Source organism: Rattus norvegicus, chromosome 8 (assembly GCF_021556685.1).
Source record: "Rattus norvegicus strain SHRSP/BbbUtx chromosome 8, alternate assembly SHRSP_T2T, whole genome shotgun sequence".
Taxonomy (NCBI): domain Eukaryota; kingdom Metazoa; phylum Chordata; class Mammalia; order Rodentia; family Muridae; genus Rattus; species Rattus norvegicus.
Window position 1 is genome coordinate 122,047,987 of NC_141541.1, and position 19,436 is coordinate 122,067,422.

At 44.5% G+C, this 19,436-nt stretch overlaps 1 protein-coding gene and 1 pseudogene across 12 annotated transcripts in view; both read right to left on the reverse strand.

Annotated features, from left to right (window-relative positions):
* Positions 1-19,436, reverse strand: part of Cnot10 (CCR4-NOT transcription complex, subunit 10) — a 49,535-nt gene that overhangs the window by 23,947 nt on the left and 6,152 nt on the right. For 8 of the 12 annotated variants that reach the window (XM_087562457.1, XM_087562455.1, XM_087562456.1 and 5 more), the window contains 10 exon segments: positions 18,787-18,881; positions 17,862-18,023; positions 14,722-14,872; positions 11,141-11,283; positions 10,124-10,210; positions 9,565-9,648; positions 6,138-6,255; positions 3,890-4,039; positions 2,558-2,760; positions 626-747 (listed from right to left, as the gene is read on the reverse strand). In XM_087562457.1, coding sequence (XP_087418583.1) covers positions 626-747; positions 2,558-2,760; positions 3,890-4,039; positions 6,138-6,255; positions 9,565-9,648; positions 10,124-10,210; positions 11,141-11,283; positions 14,722-14,872; positions 17,862-18,023; positions 18,787-18,881 — 1,315 coding nt within the window. 12 annotated transcript variants of the gene reach the window in all.
* Positions 14,314-14,418, reverse strand: LOC120094531 (U2 spliceosomal RNA; annotated as a pseudogene).

A 19,436-nucleotide genomic window follows, 5' to 3' on the forward strand; every position in this document is an offset into this window, starting at 1 on the left:
AATGTGAAGGCTGTGGGGTGGGCAGAGAGAGCTTAGAGGTTAGGAGCACCAGCTGTTCTTTCAGAGTGACTTCCAGCACCCACATGGTGGCTCAGAACTCTGTGTAACTCTGTTCCAAGAGACACATGCCCTCTTCTGAACTCCATGGGGACCAGGCATGCATATGGTACACATAAATGCCCACAAAATAACCCCTCTCCCCCCAAAAACCTTAAAAACTAAGTCAGCACATGGGTCAACATTGTTTTAATGTTTTTGTTTGTAAATATTTTTAATCAGAGGTTGGATGAATCCTTGGAATGGGAACTCACAGACAAGGGTAAAGGAGCAGCAACTCTCTAGGAAGACAAAGGAGACACAAAAATGCCCTCTTCTGGACATCCTGATTCATGGCAGTGACTAGTCTGCTTCCTTAGGATCTGGTGGACAGTTTCAGCGCCCACAAGTACACTAGATCATGATTACAGTTGACAGACAGTGTGGGCCTGTCTACTGATGCAGCAATAAAATGTCACCACAGAGCAATTCCTCCCATGAAATGACCAAGGCCAAGCTACTTCCCACTAAAACCACAGCACTAACAGTACTATTACGGAGGCACACTGGCTCATGGTAAAATACTTACTTGTAGACAGTGTTCTGAATAGACTGTGACGCCAGAACTATTTTACGGTGATACCCTTGACCAACAATAGACTGTACAATTCCCTTTTTTGTGGGAAGACCTTTGGTTTCTTGCTCAGAAGTCTAAAAAACGAAAAATATTTAAGATAAAATGTAAAGAAATAGCATAAAATATGATCAATTAATTTATAATTATGTTTTTTTAAAAAGATTTATTTATTTTATATATGAGTACACTGTAGCTGCTTTCAGACACATCAGAAGAGGGCATCAGATCTCATTACAGATGGTTGTGAGGCACCATGAGGTTGCTGGGATTTGAACTCAGGACCTCTGGAAGAGCAGTCAGTGCTCTTAACTGCTGAGCCATTTCTCCAGCCCAAATTTTAGAATTATTAAAAGTGTGTGTTTTGTGTGTGTGAGACAGGGTTTTGTTCTGTAGCACAAGCTGGTCCCAAACTTGCAATCCTCCTGCTTCAAACTCCCGTGTGTTAGGATTACTGTCATAGCCACGTTGTGAAACTACATGTCCCCCACTGTATTTGTATGTGTGATGCACATGTATGCACATGTGCCTATTTGTGAGCCTGGAGGCCTGCAGGTAACACATGGAGATGTGCTAGGTTTTTCTCCTATTTTTTGAGGCAGAGTTTCTCGGCAGAACTGTGGTGGTTTGAATAGGTATGGCCTCCATAGACTCATGTCTATGAGTGCTTGGTCATAGGGTATGACACCATTAGGAGGTGTAGCCTTCCTGGAGTGGGTGTGGCTTTTGTGGAGGCTGGCTTTGAGGTAATAGATGCTCAAGCTATGCCCAGTGCAGTACAGAACTGCCGAAAGGCTTTTGTAAAAACTTTTTTAAAAACTAAGGTACAGGAGAGATGACTCAGTAGTTTAGAGCACTTGCTGCTCTTGCAGAGGATCCCGGTTATTTCCAGCACCCACAGGGTAACTCAAATTTCAGAGGCTTTGATGACCTTTTCTGACCTCTGTGGGCTGCACACGAATATGGTGCGTACATATATAAGCAGGGAAAACACTTACATACATAAAAATAAACCTTACCAATGAAAACCCCAAAGTACAGGGCTAAAGAAGTAGCTCAGTGGTTGAGTACTCCCTGTTACGCACAAGGCTCTGAGGTGGAACCAGAACGCGAACATCCATCACGCTTGCTCACAGGCCTACCCTCCCGCCCCACCCCTCTCTCAATAACGTCTGAGTCTTAGCCCCCTCTCTGCTGCTCTCAGGCCAACTACTCAAACACTGGGTGCGAAGCTGCACAAAGGCTTCCTTTAAACCCTGCCACTTTCCCCTGCTCGTCAGAAAATCCTGCTCAGGGAAGAACCTCAACGTCCTACGGAACCTATGGCGGGCAGGGGTGCCAGGAGAGCCTTAGGGAGCCAACGGCTTCACATCCCAAGGGAACGTGGGGAGAGAGGGGAGGGGAACCCACACCCCTGGTGGTTTTTATTTCACCTGCTTCACACTGACCCCGCTCAACCAGAGACTCAGAGGCTGCTACCAACCTAGAGAGAACAACTCGGGGCAGTCCATCTTTAGACACTGAGGACCAGTGTGTCAGAGAGGACACGAGACTGTCATGTGAGTCACTGGAGGGAGTGCTCTACTCCTGTCCATTCTCACCTGTCAGAACCAGGTGTTCTCTGACCACCCGGACACAGGCCATCCTCATGCTCTCAGATGGCACAGCCTAAGCCCAGCAGGAGCCACCACTGTTCTGACACAGACGCCTCACTGGCATCAACCCTTTGCCAAGATTTAGAGCTAAGCAACTGTGAGCAGAAGACTTACATTCAGTGGTGGTGAAAAAGGAAATGAGATCTTAGATTCCCAAGTATCTTTTGCTTTCCCTGTAACAAGTGTAGAAGAGAAGAAATAGAGGTTCAAAGAGCTACGCATCAGTGCTCACCCCTTTATTGGCAGCAATGCAGCACTCAGCCAGCCGGAGCCAAAGACGAGGATTCGCGTGGTACACCTGAACAGCTTCAACCAGACACTCAAAGGCAGCAAGAGGCCTCCCGACGTGCAGCAGCTGGATCCCACAGTTGTACAGCAGCTCGTACCTTTTGTTGGCCAGCAATGTACACATGGGTCTTCCAGAAAACTTTTTGCCTGGTGATAGAATTTGGAGAATAGATCATATTAAGGTTCTGTTGTACTGCAGGCCTTTGTTCTCCCGAGCAAACACGCCCCTGTTTAGTACTAGTAACTCCAATGTGAAACTCTAACAGCTCTTTCCAAGGGGGTCTCCCAATCCCTAACTCCACAAGTTCCTGCCAGTCACTTCAGATGTCTGTGCTAGGAAGGACAGAGATGTCCTTGCGTCTGTCAGCTCTTCTGCCAGTGTTGCTTCAGGGAGCCGAAGAGCTGAGGTGTGCCACTGGCTGTCTGAACCTTACAGCACCTTGCCCTACTTCAGACTGCTTGGCCATTTTGTTTCCACTTGCTACACTTTTTCAGTGACCGAGTCTACAATACAATCACTTGCCACTCAAAATATATTCTTTTTTTTTTTTTTTTCTTTTCCCGGAGCTGAGGACCAAACCCAGGGCCTTGTGCTTGCTAGGCAAGCGCTCTACCACTGAGCTAAATCCCCAACCCCTCAAAATATATTCTTCAGCAACTGAATAAGTGTTTAAGATTTTAAAAATTAGAAAGTTGCTTGATTTTAATCATTTCTGATCAAAGATCCATATAATCTGAATGTAAATTACAAAGTTCAGCAAGTTGCTTTAAGGCTGTCGGACTTGTGAAGTTCTGCCAACAATTTATAATACTGCTAGCCCACAGTCAAGAAAGCCTAGCGACCAATCAGAGCTGGATGACACACCATGAGGATGCAGGATTACTGATCCACATCATAACAAACTGAAGTAATGGGATTTTTTGGTCTTTTCTACCCCTAACCCCCATGTCTACGTGCTTTCACATGTGTACGTGTGTGTACATGTGAAGCCCAAGCTTGAGGTCACGAATCTCCCTCAATCATCCTTTTGTCTTATTCTTGAGGTGGGGTCTTTTAATTAGACTGAAGCGCCCTGACAGAGCTCGCCAGCTTGCTCCAGGGACTTACATCTTTGACTGGATGATTGCTACTTCTTTGATTATGACATCTTAAAGCAAAACTTGTCTCATCCTCCAAGCCCTGAATGTCTCCCCCAGCCCCAGATCCCTTCCCCAATGCTTGTTCTTTCACCATGTGTATCCAGCAGGACACTGCCGGTCCCCAGTGCCAGTTTACCTGGATCGGTGTTACCCGCACTGAGCTGGGCGCAGACATTGTCATTTTCCTGCAGAGCCTTCTTGAAGTAGAAAATCCCCAAATTGTGCTTGCTCATGGCAAAATGGATACAACCAAGATTATTCCAGAACATGCATCTCAAGCACTCACCTGAAAACAACACAGACGACTTTACCCAGAGAATGTGTCTTTGCAGTCCCCCATGCAAACAGCAGACCTAGGTGCTGTCAGTTAGCTAACCTATTTGGAAAGTCACTTAGTCCCTACAGGACAGTTCATGAGGCACAGTGAAAACCTAAGGGCTGGACAGGGTGACACCCTGTCTTGCTGGATTTCTAAAACAACCCTGAATACTTTTTTATTCATCCTATTTTTTTTAGCAAGTGACAAAAACAACTTATTATACATGCCATACATCCCACTGAAACCCTGAAACCCTGACAAACGCAATCTGTAAAGCACCTAGAAATGGGAAGCTGGAGTTTAGCTCAATGGTAGAGCTGGCTTAGCATGCATAAGGTCCCAAGTTGAACATGCACACACATGGAAACAGCTAGGATACATTAAATGGAGAATAGCAGGGAGAATGTATGCAGTAAAACAGTCTACAAACCCTGCTTCATCTTAAGCCTAAGTAAGTGTCCCCTCTATTTACGCCATCTGTCCACCTACCATCCATCATATCACCAACCACCTCAGACAGGACTGTGCAGAAAAGGCTGGCCTCATCTCAGCTCTCTCTAGTTGAGCATGACCTTCTAATTCTCTTGCCTCTACTACCCAGAGGGTAGGGATCACAGACAAATACCTGGTTTGTGTGGTGCTGGAGATGAAAGCCAGGGCTTTGTGTATGACAGAGAACTCTATCGACTGGTAGGACCCTAGTACTGTTCTCCTTATACTAAGAGGGTCTTGCACCGGTCCTGGTGGCTTACAACTCACTATGCAACTGAGGCTGGCTTGGGCTTCTGGCAATGTCTCTGCCTCAGCCTCTGGAGTGCAGGGATCACAGGAGCCATCTGCCGTGCCCAGCTGGCATTATTCTTAGCTTATGCATTATCTCATCTGGTCTATCAGTTGCCCCTATCTAGGAAGTCAGAGACTGTCACAGAAGCCTTTGTCACATGCTTTAAATACTAATGTCTACTAACAGTTGTCACTTGTTCTGTGACTTAATCATTCATATATATATACATATACATATACATATACATATACATACACATACACATACATACATACATACATACATACATACATACATACATACATACATATATGGTTTGTTTGTTTCAAGACAGGGTTTCTCTGTGTGGCCCTGGCTGTCCTGGAACTTGCTCTGCAGACCAGGCTGGCCTCCAACTCACATGGATCTCTTCCTCTCAAGTGCTGGAACTAAAGGTGTGTGCTATCACATGTTTGTGGTTTTAATCACAAAAACTGAACACTCTTTTGTGGTTGAATCTTTAGCTATCTCTCCAAGATTGTGGGTAATGTTTGAGCAAGCCTTCACCACAAAGTAGGGTATTCACCCCAGTTTTCTTCTGCACTTTTATTTTTAGTCTGCATTGGTGTTTTGCCTGCATGTATGTGTATGTGAGGGTGTCAGATCTTGGAGTTACAGACAATTGTGAGCTGCCATGTTGGTTGCTGGGAACTGAACCCAGGTCCTGTGGAAGAGCAGTCAGCACTCTTAATCACGGGGCCATCTGTGCTTTTATTTTTACATTCCAATGCTTTACCTTGGTAGATTTTTTTTCTTTTGATGAAAATAACCTAACTTAGCCTTCACTTTCTAAATGAGCATTCCAAAACCATTTCCTGAGCCTGTGTGGTGGCAGAGTGACAGCACATGCATGCCTATAATCTTTGCACTTGCAAGGTGAGGGCAGCAGCAGTGAAGTTCAAGGCTATCCTTGGTTACACAGCAAGTCAAAGGTAGCCTGCTGTATGTGAATCTGGGCCTGATGTTTCACACTTTAATCCCAGTAGTAGGGAGGTAGAATGAGTCAGATCTCTGAGTTTGAGGCTGGCCAGAGCTGTACAGTGAAACTCTGTCTCAAAACAAAAGAAAATTACTAGTTAATAAATGTAATAACTAGCATGACTACTTTATCCTCATGACACAAAACACCAGATTAAGATGAGTTGTTAACAGGATACTCACTGCCGAATTACCAAGGCTGTAGGCGCTGAGCTTTAAATGAGGCAGTACTATTAAGAAGAGAAGGGGACAGTTTTCTTTTACCTGTTTTCATGAAGCCTGGATGCTCGGCAATGTTTGAACTATTTAACAGCTTCACTGCTTTTCGATAATTGCCCCTTAAGTACTCAAAGTTGCTTTTAAGAAACAGGGAAGGTGCGGACTGAAAAGGAATACGAAAGTGATTTAGAGTTTGTTTTCGCTGTCTTCTGCACTACCGTCACACTGCTGTCCGGAAGCGTTTACGACACAAATCACTAAGCTGAGTCAGCCACAGAAAACAATTCCTAAACGCTCACTGACCTGCTGTCTTTCTAAAATACCAACATCTCAAAGAGTTGAGTGGCCACCTAAAAAAAAAATCACTAACACGCATACACAGAGTATCAACAAACTGTCTTCATTCTCTGCATCCTCCTGCGCCCAGCCTGCTCCATGTTCAATATGTTCAAGTGATCTTCTGCCTAAGCCTCTTAAGTCGTTGGGAATACAAGCACAGAACCTTGGGCCTGGCCTAACTGAAAGTCAGTTTTACAGCACAAACTAGGACTTTTGTTTTAATGGTTATTGCAAAATTGATGGCCATGGTAGTCTGAATGAAAACGCCCCATAAACTCACCCCCCGTCAGAGGATGTGTTACCGGGGTCAGGCTTTGGGGTTTAAAAGGCCTGTATCATTCCCAGACATCTCTCTATTCCTTGTGCTCCCGGATCAAATGTAAGCTCTCAACTACGACTCCCCACGCCTGCCTAAGTGCCAACCTCCCTGCCACAAGGACTCTCTTCCTCAGAACTGTGAGCCCCAGACTGGACAACTCATCTTGGAAGTTGTCTTGGTTATGGCGTCTTCTCAGAGCAGAACAGTAACTAAGAGAATGGTCTTCCCTGCTTCTTTTTGATTTTAAAAAACACTGTGTGGAGTGAATAAGAATGACCCCTCAGGCTCGAATTAGCAGGTGTGGCCTTGTTAAGGAAGTGTCACTGGGGGATGGGTTGAGGTTTCACAAGCTCAAGCCAGGATCAGTCTCTCTTCCTGCTGTCTGGGGATCCTGCTATAGAACTTGCAGCTACTTCCTCAGTGCCATGTCTGCCTTCATGCCACCATTCTCCGGTCTCCCCACCATGTTGATTATGAACTAAACCTTAAAATGGTAAGCAAGTCCCAGTTAAATGGTTTCCTTTTACAAGTCGCCTTGGTCATGGAGTCTCTTTACAGCAATAAGGCACTAAGACAAAGCTAAGTTCTTTTTTACCTTATGTGTAAATGTGCAAGGGAGTGGACACATCGTGTATGGGTGTTTATGGAGACCAGAACAGGAGGCCAGATCTCCTGGATCTGGGGTTTATAGCAGGTTGTGAGCCACACAACATGGTTGATGGGAACCAAACTCAGGTATCCCTGTAATAGTATTATAAATTCCCAATTACTGAGCAATCCCTCCAATCCCTCCAGCCTCCCCCCACCCCTTCCTTTTTTTTTTTCCCCCTTTTCTTTTTTTTCGGAGCTGGGGACCAAACCTAGGGCCTTGCACTTGCTAGGCAAGCGCTCTACCACTGAGCTAAATCCCCAACCCCCTCCCCCTTTAAAAAAAAAACAAAAACAAAACACATGGTCTCACATAGGAACCCAAGCTGGTCTTGAACTTGCTGTCTAACCAAGGAAGACTTTGAACTTCTGATCTGACCAAGTCTACCACCCAAATGCTGATACTGTAGGTCAGGGACGCCACACCCAAGCATTTTATTTATGTGCACACTATGGAGGGACGTCCTTTTCATTTTTAAGATTTTATTTTCACTTTCAATTACTATATGATGAGAGTGGTAGTCTGTATACTAGAGTCCAGCACAATTGAAGGTAGAGGAGGGTTTAGATCCCCTGGAGCTGGAGTAACAGGCAACTGGGAGCTGCCTGATGTGGGTGCTCACATTGCAAGAGCAGTGAGTGCTCTTAACTGCCAAGCCATCTCTACAGCCCTTGCTTTTAACATGGGCACACTTCAGCCCAGGCTAGCCTTGAATTCCTAATCCTCCTGCCTCCACCTCTCAAGTGATAGAACTGTATTCCCCGTGTGTGTGGTGTGTGTGTGTCTGAGTCTGAGTGGTGCTAGGCCAGTGTTGTATTACTGAGCTGTCCCCAATCTTTCTCCTTTCTTAGGATTCAACTTTCATTAATTCAGAATATCCAGTTATTCTTACAAGTATAAAAAGAAACTATGTTACTATATGAACAGAAGAAATTCCAAACAAAGTTTTGTTTGCAGTTACCAATCTTTCTATTCTTGGCAAGGATTTTGTATCACTCTCATTAAATCTTCATACTAGAGGGGCCTCCAGAGAGAACTGATTTAGAATGCAAATGCCACAAAGGTCTGGACACTGTACTTTGTGAAGCACCATCCCAGGAGTTATTTACTCACTCAGAAACATGCTCTCCATCTATGGTCTAGTCCTTTTTCTCTGTCTGGCCTTCTGTTGGCCCAGAGATCTGCTGGTCACTAAATAACTGTAGTCTCAGGGTTATTCTAGGTAGAGGTACTTCAGATGTTCATGGCCTCAGGTACAAACAGTAAACTGCACAACAATGATCAGTTTTTTTTTTGGTTCTTTTTTTCGGAGCTGGGGACCGAACCCAGGACCTTGCGCTTCCTAGGTAAGCGCTCTACCACTGAGCTAAATCCCCAGCCCCCAATGATCAGTTTTTAAAAACAAGATTTACAGGCTAGAGAGATGGTTCAGTGGTTAGGAGCACTGACTGCTCTTCCAGAGGTCCTGAGTTCAATTCCCAGCAACCAGAGTGGCTCACAACCATCTGTAATGGGACCTAACACTCTCTTTTGGTGTGTCTGAAGACAGTAACAGTGTACTCACAAACATGAAGTAAATATTTTTTTAAAACAACAACAAAAACAAGATTTATTAATTGGGTGGTGGTAATGCACACCTTTAATCCCAGTGCTTGGGACTCACTCCTGATCTACAGAGTGAGTTCCAGGACAGTAAGGGATATACAGAGTAACCCCATCTTGAAAAACCAAACCGAAACTAAAACCAAAACCAGACCAAAAAAAAAAAAAAAAAAAAAAAAAAAAAAAAAAAAAAACCACCAAAACAAAACAAAAAGCAGAAAACAAAATCAAGCAACAACCCCACCCTCCACAAAGAAACCCCAAGATTTCTTTACTCGAGTGTATGTGTGTACGTATATGTACCTGTGTGTAGAGGCCACAAGAAAGCAGCAGGTGTCCTACTCTCTTTCTCCCCATTCTGCTGAGTTTTGAGGCTGGGTCTCCCCCTGAACTTGGAGCATATTTCCAATGGTAGGCTGGAAACCAGCAAGCCCAAAATCTTCCTGTTCCTCTCAGAGCTGGGGTTACAGACTGGTGTTTTATCTTTGCAAACTGACAAATCCTCGCAGTCTAACTAAGAAAGCCAGAAACTGATAACGGGAGGAGAGCCAGGAGGAACTTACATTTCCAGCTGTGTTCATGACAGACTTGATCTCCCTTTTGCATGCCTTCAGCGACTTCATCTGGATGTACCCTCTGACTTTGTACTGCAGGTGAGAACAGAGACACACAAGAGGGCGGGTGGGTCACTTATATGTGCTCGGCTCCAGCTTGGCTCGACAGTCCACGACAGTAAATCTCATTTGCATACAACAGGTCAAAGACAGTCACATGCAAATGCAACTTCAAAATTATCTTAAATATCTGTTTCCTTTTTCTTTTCTGTGGTGTTGGGGATAGAAACTAAGGTTGCCCGCATGGCAGTCCATCACTCTACTCCCAAGCAAAACCTACAAATTCGCATCTGCATAAGATAATTTTAAAATTTCATATATTACTTTATCATACACTGTAGGCTACTTCAGACTTATATACAGTAATTTATAGAAGTCACAATGTATATATCTCAAGCAAAATATATTCAGAGGGATAACTGCGCTCTCAACTCCAAGTCTTTCAAGTGGGTAAGCACTCCAGTCAGTGCTCCCGGGCCTCTCGCACACCCACCCTGAGTGTGCATACCTGGTGTATCTTGGACTTGGCAGCCTCTATCAGCGCTGCACTCTCAGCCTTAGGATTGGATCCGTCTTTGCTGCTGTTATTGCCAGTCTATGAAATAGGGAAACATAGTCAATCGCACAGCTCTGATGTACTGATTTCCGGGTGAGCTAGCACAAGTGCCCAAGTCAAGTGCCCAGAGGCCATTCCCAAACCGAAACCTCTGCAGAGCCCACTGCAGAGCCTACTCCTAGGGACTGAGAGTCATGTGGTATGCCTAACAGGAAACTCATGGATGAGCGCAACCATGGACCCATTTACAAGTCATAGGTGCCATTCAGACTAGCCCTCTAAAACCCAAGACAGACCCTGTCTCTTTATGCCTTTTCCACTATAAACACTACCAATACCGCTGAAGCCCAGCTTCCTTCCCCCACGGTCCTGACACTCAGACCCACTTTCCCTGCAGTGGGAAAATGTCACCCAGCCACTCCCCACACTTCCAGACACTGCTCCTTCCCTGGCTCTCCGCCAAGCCATTCACCCTGTTGTGCTGTTGTTTCTGGTATGTCAGACTGCTTGAATGTTCAAATCAAATACTCAATCACTGGAGATGTCCCTAATTTTCTTCCTTTCTACCCAGGGATTCCTTGTATTCCACGTACCCCTTCCCAGCAGAGGGTCTGGAGGACGAGGACTGCATGCAGTGTTCCTACACCGTCAGATCAGAACCTACCACACGCATCTACTGAACTAAGGCCTATTTCACCAAATATTACAAGTACCAAATACAAAATGAAATATTTTACAACACTGAGTTTAGGAATAATGCTGAGGGCACTCAACTGGAATCTCTAACACACACCTGTTGGGTTGGAAAATGGCAAACATGCAAACCTTGATAAATGGGACATTTTTATAAGGCAGTGTTCAGGGCAGGCAGACAATCACTGCGTCTCTGTGAATGCTGTCCCCATGAGCTGCAGGATACGTCACACAACAGACACTGGTCCCACTTCCAACCCAATGCCCGGCACTCACCTCGCTCTTCCCGTTTTTGTTCCCGCTACCCTGTGAAATCATCTTTTCTAGGACGGCAAGAAGATGCAGCGCTTTCTCAGCTTGGTGGGTTAATATATACAAGTCTACGAGCAGAAAGCACACTGCTTGGGCAAATTTTTCTTCTGGCAAAACAAACACACAAATAGAAAAATTACAATCCAAGGTGAGCATACATCTCTGCTTACCCTCAAACAGGACACAGCTCTGCAAAATGAAGCACATCTCCCTCAAGCAAAAGATGCCACTAAAGCCATGACTGCAAACAGCCGCTATCCCAGCACCGCCATTGTTCACTGGGTCTCCGGGCCTCTTTCACGGGAGTGTTCTCTGCACGTCTTTATAAAGTTCCCACTACGTGGGAAGAAGCCTCACTTCCAGTACTTGTGCATACCATTTAACTCCCAGTCTTCATTTATTCTAGTGTGATACTACATGTATGTGTGTGGGTGCATATATGTATCAGTAGGCATGGCGGGTCAGAGGCTCTGATTACTGAAAGTCCCTGGTTACTCTCTATGCTCTTAGCAGTGCTTCACAGCATGCAGCTACCTCATCATGTCTGTGCTGCTCTTTCTTCAGTAAGAGTGACGAGGGTCACAATTTCCCTTTTAGCTCACTGTTACACCCTCACACTCCAGAGCCATGCCTGGCTCACAGCATTGGTCTGTGCCCTCAATAAATCAGGGTTACAATTCGAATACTCTGGAAGAAATCCAACTATAAAGACAGCAGAAAGCTCAGTGTCTGTGGAGAGGAGAGAAGACAGCTAGAAAACAGCATTTTAGGGCGGTCGCTGTCCTACCCAGTCAGTAGGTACTTAGTTCAGCACAAAATGTACATCAGGAGAAAATCCTAATGTAAGCTCCGGTCTGGGGGACTGCACTGTGTCCCTGTGGCTCCTGCTGTAACGTGCACACTGACACTAACCATGAAGGACAGCTGTTGGAGGAGTTACACATGCTGACGGGAGGCAACAGGAGACAACTGCCCTTTCCTCTCAATTTTGCAATGAACCCAAAACTGCTCAAAAGAAGACAAAAACCAAACAAAACCCAAGTAGTAAAAAGTAAAAAACTAGCTGCACATGATTGGTGCCTTTCATCCCAGCACTGAGGAGAGGCAGGAAGATCTCTGAGAGTTCTAGGCCAGGCTGGTCCACATAACCAGACTACATAGTGAGATCCTGCCTCAGAAATAAAAGAAGAGGCTAGATGGGAAGTGGCTCAATGGGTAAGGAAGCCTGCTGCTCTCCTGAGGACCCAAATTCGGTCCCCAACACCCACATCAGGCAGCTTGCAATCGCTGTAACTCTAGTTCTAGGGTACTGGATGCCTTTGCTTTCCAGGCATCTGTACGCATGTGCAAACACCCACAAAGAGACATACCCCCAACGCACATAAGTAAAAATATAAATAAACAAAAACTTTTAAATAGAAAAACTAAAACCATAATTTTCACAAAAACAAATTTGTCTAAATGACTAGTACAAAGTTTTATATTCTCTTAGCTGTAGTATAGGTTAACAAACGGCATGCTGTGAACTGATGGGAAATTCAGAAAAACACTGCCAATGCTCTCAAGCACACAGAGGGGTCCCATTCAACCTGTAGCTTCATGGAGGGACCCAGTCCCGTCACACAGTCCCTACCAGTGCCTCTCTCCTGGCCAGCCTACCAGTCACCAAGCCGTCAGGCCTGAAGAAACAGGCAGCCGCTCAACGGTTCCCGAGAGTCAGTTATCGACTGCTCATCCAGCTGTCAAAGGCTCTTCCCAGGTGCCCCAGAGGCATCAGCACACTGCACCACCTGCAGTCCAGTGACCATCACAGACAGGTGCTCCTAAGTCAGGATGTCTCACTGACGTCTGATGTACTAGAAAGAGCAGGCTGCATGAGGGCTGGAGAGCAATGCCACTCTCTAACCTCGCGCCAGCCTGCTGCTGACCTGAGAACTCCTTCCCAATCCTCAGGCCTCGCCTAGCGTCAGGATGCAGACACAAACAGAGAAAGGAAACACTACACTGTCCTCTACCATTCCAAACTGCTCTTTTTAAAATGTTTATTTTATGTACATGGATGTTAGATGTGTATTCCTGGTGCAGAAATTCCGGTCTTCCATACACATGGACACACATGTAAAATGATGAAAAATCCTGTGTGTATATATGTGTATTTCTGGTGCATGCTGAGACCAGAACAGGCCATTGGATCCCTTGAAACTGAAGTTATAGACAGCTGTTGGCTGCTGTGTAGGGCTAGGAAGCCAACCCAATCGTCTACAGGAGCAAGAACTCCAACCCACTGAGCCATGTGTCCAGCCCTCCTAATCTTCTTTCATGGAAACTAAGGTAAGAAAGGCTCCAGGACCCTAAGGGAGTATTCAACAGCAAAGAAGAGACAAGAATTCTTTCTACTACCAACAGTTCACTTTAGCCCTTCTCTCTTTGTCCCTTCCTTCCTTTTTGATAGGGTCTCAAGTCCAGGCTGGCCTCGAACCTAGCATGTATTCGAGGATGACCCTGAACATCTGGTTGTCCTGCCTGAGTCCAGGAAGCTAGGATTACAGGCATATGACAGCATGTGAGATGTGACAGCATGTGAGGCACCTTTATAACTCAGGTGGGAAGGAGTGCTAAAAGAAACTGGCCTTCTCTAGCCTGAAATCAAATTTAGAAACGTTCCAAGAGTTTTGTTGATTTTGGTTATTTTCTATATAAAATGTGGACACAGATGTGCAGCTGAGTACGTGTGTACATGTGTGTGGAAGACAGGAATCTCTGCTGTTGTTCCTTAGTGACTCCTCCCTTTAGCTGTTCTGCCTACATGTATGTCTGTGTACTTCATGCATGCCAGATGCCTGAAGTGGCCAGAAGGCATCAGATCTTCTCAGAGTGACAGATGACTGTGAGCAGCTGTGTGGCTGCTGGGAATTGAACCCATGTGTTAGAGCAGTCGATGCTCTTACCCGTTGAGCCACCTCTCCAGGCCCTAACTCTAGTTTTCTGAGGCAGGCATCACACTAGCCTAGCGCTCATTAGGAAAGGCAGAGCATCTGGCCAGCAATCTCAGCAGCCACCTGTGTCCACCTCCCCAGCAGTGGGTTACAACCATGTGCCAGCAGCAAGCCCAGCTACTTCTTTTTTTGTTTTTTTTTTTTTATTTTGTTTTAAAATAAGATTTATTTATATAAGTACACTGTACCTGTCTTCAGATACACCAGATACTACACTTGATCTTAGCCAAAAGGCCGAGAAGCGATTTCAGATACACCAGAAAAGGACATCGGATCCCATTACAGATGGTTGTGAGCCACCATGTGGTTGCTGGGAATTGAACTCAGCAGTGCTCTTTAGCCACTAAACCATCTCTCCAGCCCTTCATGTGGGTCCTAGGCACTGAACTCAGGCCCTCACATTTACAGGGAAAGCACTCTACATATTTCTCCCATTCTTTTTTCCCTTTCCATGCAGACATATATCTCTGATTTAGGTCATCTAGGTAGAAGCAATAGACAAATCTGCAAGAAAGGGGATGAAGAGATTTCTGGCTTGAGATAACATACCGAAAGGTTCTATGAACTGATAAAGTTTTTCACCAACAGCTATGGCCTCCGTGTGCTGCCGCAGATGATAGAGAATGACTGCTTGGTTATAATACAGCATGCTGTTCTCAACGTCGTCTAACCCATCCATCTCTTCCACAGCTGAGTGGACCTGCAAAACAGTTCAGGCAGAAGGTGCTCTAACAGCAGCAAGGAAACAAACAGCAGAAGTCAGAGTTCAGCTGGGTGTGTGACCCGCCCTGTAGTCTCAGGACCTACAGATGAAGCAGAACTGACATAGGTCAAGGTCAGCAGAGGCTACACAGCGAGTTCCAGGCCAGTCTTCTGAACAGCTGTGAGTGCAGATGTATGCCCCCATGCCCAGCTCCAACACATCTTATTTTGATTTTCCTGCACTGCAATAGTGCCTTTGTCAGGCTGGTGGTATATGCCCTAATCTCCCACCACTAGGAGGCAGAGGCGGCTGTATCCTTGAGTCCCAGGCCAGCCTGCTCTACAGAGTGAGTTCAAGGACAGCAAGAGCAACAGAGAAACCCTGTCTGAAAAACAAAAAAAAAACCAAAACAAAACAAAAAAAAAAATACAAAACAATGACAAAATATACCTTCAGGTTTTATTTAGTCCTCAATACTACAAATCATTCCATCTGTTTCATATACATTAAAATTATGTTAAACATTTTAACATTTTTATATAAGTTTGGCTTACATAGCAAGTTCCAGGCCTGTCAAAGCTACACAGTAAGAATACCGATATTTATCTAATAGGTGAGAGAGATCATTCTTAACTATGTTGTCTAAGACAAGGGTATATTTAAGGGTCTAGTCCCTTAGAGAAAATAGTATGTTTTAATAAAATCCCAAGCAGCTGCATTGCAGCTGGCGGTTAGAAGCCTTTAACAGAGTTTGTTTTTATTTCAGTGTATGCGGAGTGTTTGCATGTATGCATGTGCACCTCAAAGGCAAGGAAAGGGCATGGGGTCCCCGGGAACTAGAGTTATAGATGGCTGTAAGCTGTCACCTGGGTGCTGGGAACCAGACCCAGGTCCTCTGGGACAGCAGCATCCAGTGCTTTTAACCACTAGGCATCTCATCAGCCTCTACAATAAACTTTTATGGGCTTTGTTAGAGTTTATGAGAATCTACAACTGATAGTCTCCTCCAATCATCAGAGTAAAAAAAAAAAAATCTATCTATCTATCTATCTATCTATCTATCTATCTATCTATCTATCTATCTACCTTTAATGTATAATGCATATAGATGTCTGTGCACACGTGCCTGGTACCCACAGTGGGAAGAGGAGGGCAATGGATCTCCTAGAACTGGACTTGCAGATAGTTGTTGAGTTGCCATGTGGGTGCCGGGAATCAAACCTGGGTCCTCTATTTAAAAAAAAAAGCAGCCAGCGCTCTTAACCACTGACCCATCTCTCCAGACACAAGACAATGACATTTTATTAAGATGACTACACTATTCCTGTGTGTACACAATGAAGAGGAGGATGGGTGTCAGTCATGTATGGAGCCCCGAGGACAGGCTTGTGTTGCAAGTGTGTCTACCCTCTGAGCAATCTCACTGGCCCAACATGTTTATTTTCTTCCCCCGCCGACCTTTAGGTCTAATTACTTTACTTTTGTGTACTGTTTTGCCTGGATGCATGTGTGTATGGTAAGTATGCGTGTCAGATGGCTCTTCTTTCTGCAAGAGCAGTAAGTGTTCTAACTTTAAATGCTAAGCCCTCTCCAGCCCATCTTCCCAATTTTTTTAAACAAAATTTCTGAGACGGGTCTCATTGTATATAGCCCAGGGTAACCTCCAAAAAAACACAGCAATCCTCCTGCCTTAGCTTATCCAGTGTTGGGATTACAGCCAGGTTTGTATGTATTTTATTATGTTTGTTTGAAAACAGGGTCTCACTATAAAGCTCTGGCTGTCCTGAGATTAACAGAGCTCTACCTCCTGGGTGCCAGAGTAAAGAATGCCCCGGCCTGGATTACTGTTTGTGTTTTTGAGACAGGGTCTCATTATGTAGCTCTGGCTTGGTCTATAACTTGCTTTGTAAACCAGGCTGGCCTAGAACCTCTTTACATTTCACAGCGTGTCTCTAATTGTGTACAACACATGTACCTAAAATTCTAGCCTTTTAATACCAGCATTTCTTTGCCATCATAAAAATTAAAACACAGGCTGGGGAGATGGCTCAGAGGTTAAGAGCGTTGGCTGCTCTTTCAGAGGTCCTGAGTTTAATCCCCAGCAACCACGTAGTGGCTCACAGCCATCTGTAATGAGATTCGGTGCCCTCTTCTGGCCTGCAGGCAAAATCTTAAAAAAATAAAAAATTAAAATTAAAAAAATAAAAATTAAAAAAAAAAGCAGAAGAAAAATTAAAACAAAGTTGTCTAATGATGTTATTAGATTAATTCTAGGACTGGCATTTCCCCAAATCATGCAGTGATTTAGTACACATGGATTTAACCACCTTAGTGTTGGATGGCAGGGAATCCAAAAGCTTCACAGAACACAGTGGTTCATAATCAGATCCCAATCACCCATATAGTGAGTCTGACATAGCAGGAATCAGATCCCAATCACCCATATGGTGAGCCTGACATAGCAGGAATCAGATCCCAATCATCCATATGGTGAGCCTGACTAGCAGGCGAATTCACAGGGAAGACAAGACCCTGGCTGACCTGATCAAGATAACTCTTCATTAATTATTCAGCCACTATCTTTATATTAAGGAGTGTCTTAAGATAAAGAGAAATTCCATTTCTAAAGAAAGGCAACTCTTTCTGTAGTATTACTTAGTTTATCTAAAATTCTTGCTGTGTGTTCCTGTGTGTGAAGCCCCTGTGTGGCTAGAGCAGCACCAGCCCCCTTCTCCGTTGCCTTCCAGCTCTTCCTGGAGACAGGGTTTCTCACTGGCCTTGGGCTTGCTAAATGGGCTGGCTGGTCAATGCCTCTAGCGTTGGGATTAAAATAACAATTAAACCTATGTAAAAATAACAGCAACTAAGGGTTCAGAGAAGTAGAAATTCCGTCATCAGTATCAGGCAAGAAGTCACACTTATTTCCTTAACTATTTGTATTTCACAAGTTAACACAACAAACTTTACAGTTAAATTCATTTGTCACCTGATTCTTCAGCTGGTTAAGTGTTTGTCTCAAATTATCTGTTGTTGTTTGATTATTTTTAAAAAATTCAGCTACTGCTGTATTCAGAATAATTTTGTAATCATCTTTGTTTATATCTTGCAGACAGGCAAGGTGTTGCAGACAGGCATCATAATTTCCAGACTAAAAAGAAACAAAAGACAAACAAAACCACACATATATACACAAAATTCCATATCAGCTTTAAGAACAATGCAGCTTTTCCAAATACTTTTCCCTCATCTTTCCTCCTGTTTTAAAGCAGGAGTCCCCTTAGCATTCTAAGTGAAAGCCCTCTGTAGAGCAATCGGCGTGTCAGTGAACGGGTTTCATTACTTTCTGCATCTGCAGGTAAGAGCCGTCACACACACCGGACAGGAGAGATAATGTGCACACTGCTGGCAGGGTATGGAGGGCAGAGGCTAGCCAAGAACAGGAAAGAATTATTCCGAAGGCCAGCTCTAGTAAATATACTTTGAATGCACGTCAAACGCTTCTAATGCATATTTCAAATGTATGTGCATGCACAGCATAGGGCTTTTCATATTGTTTAATGTCAGAAAGGTTGTAATTCTGACAACAAATATTTGGTGTTTCACTTTAAAGTACAGTCAAGACAAACTCTGAACAGAGTAGGAAAATGGAAAGACTGACCCACACATTTACAAATTTAAATTTAAAAGACTCAAACAATGTTGGAGTTAGAACATGTTTGTGAAAACAAAAATTTGGGGATTGTCTAAAGTACTTTTAATCTTTTTACCATATTTACATCAAATTAAACCTAATTCTCCTTAAAATTCCTGAGTTATGATGGAATAAAATTTGTAAAATTCAAATTTGTTCTGAAGAGAGTCCTACTGGCCAGTCCTGATTTGAGCAGGTGGAGAGAGAAGCCGCTTCTTACTGTGAAGGCCTGGAAAGCACTGGTGGACAGCTCCTTCTCCTGGTCAGTGACCCCAGATGACTGGCCTGCCCCTTCGTGTTTCTCTGCTCCCTGATCTGCAAACACACAAAGTTTCTTTAGGAATGGCAGTGGGGACCGGAGTGGTTCAGCAAGAGAAAAGATTTTGGCATGTATGCAAACCTGACAACTGAGTTTGATCCCAAATCTTACAGGGTGGAGAGAACTGACCTCACGAGTTATCATTGACCTCCACATGAGTTCCACAGCTCACATGTCTGCCCGCACACAAGAAATGAAGCTGTACAATGAGTTTGTTCTTCTCCATCTGTTTTGGTTTTTCCGGGGGTGGGGTGGGGGTGGAAGTAGGAAGCAGGTTTAGAGACAAGTGTTTCATATAGTCTAGGATAGCCTCAAACTCAGTATTTCACTGATCTTCCTTCCTTCCCTCTACCTCTCAAGTGCTGGGACTATAGGCATGTGCCCCTGCACACTTTGTGTGTGTGTGTGTGTGTGTGTGTGTGTGTGTGTGTGTGTTTTCTGGGGACCTAGGACCTTGAGCACTTGCTCTGTTTACCAGACTTGAGGGCATAGCCTGTGCCCCAACAAAATTTGGCCACCTATCCCTCCTAAGTAATTAAAATAGCCAAACT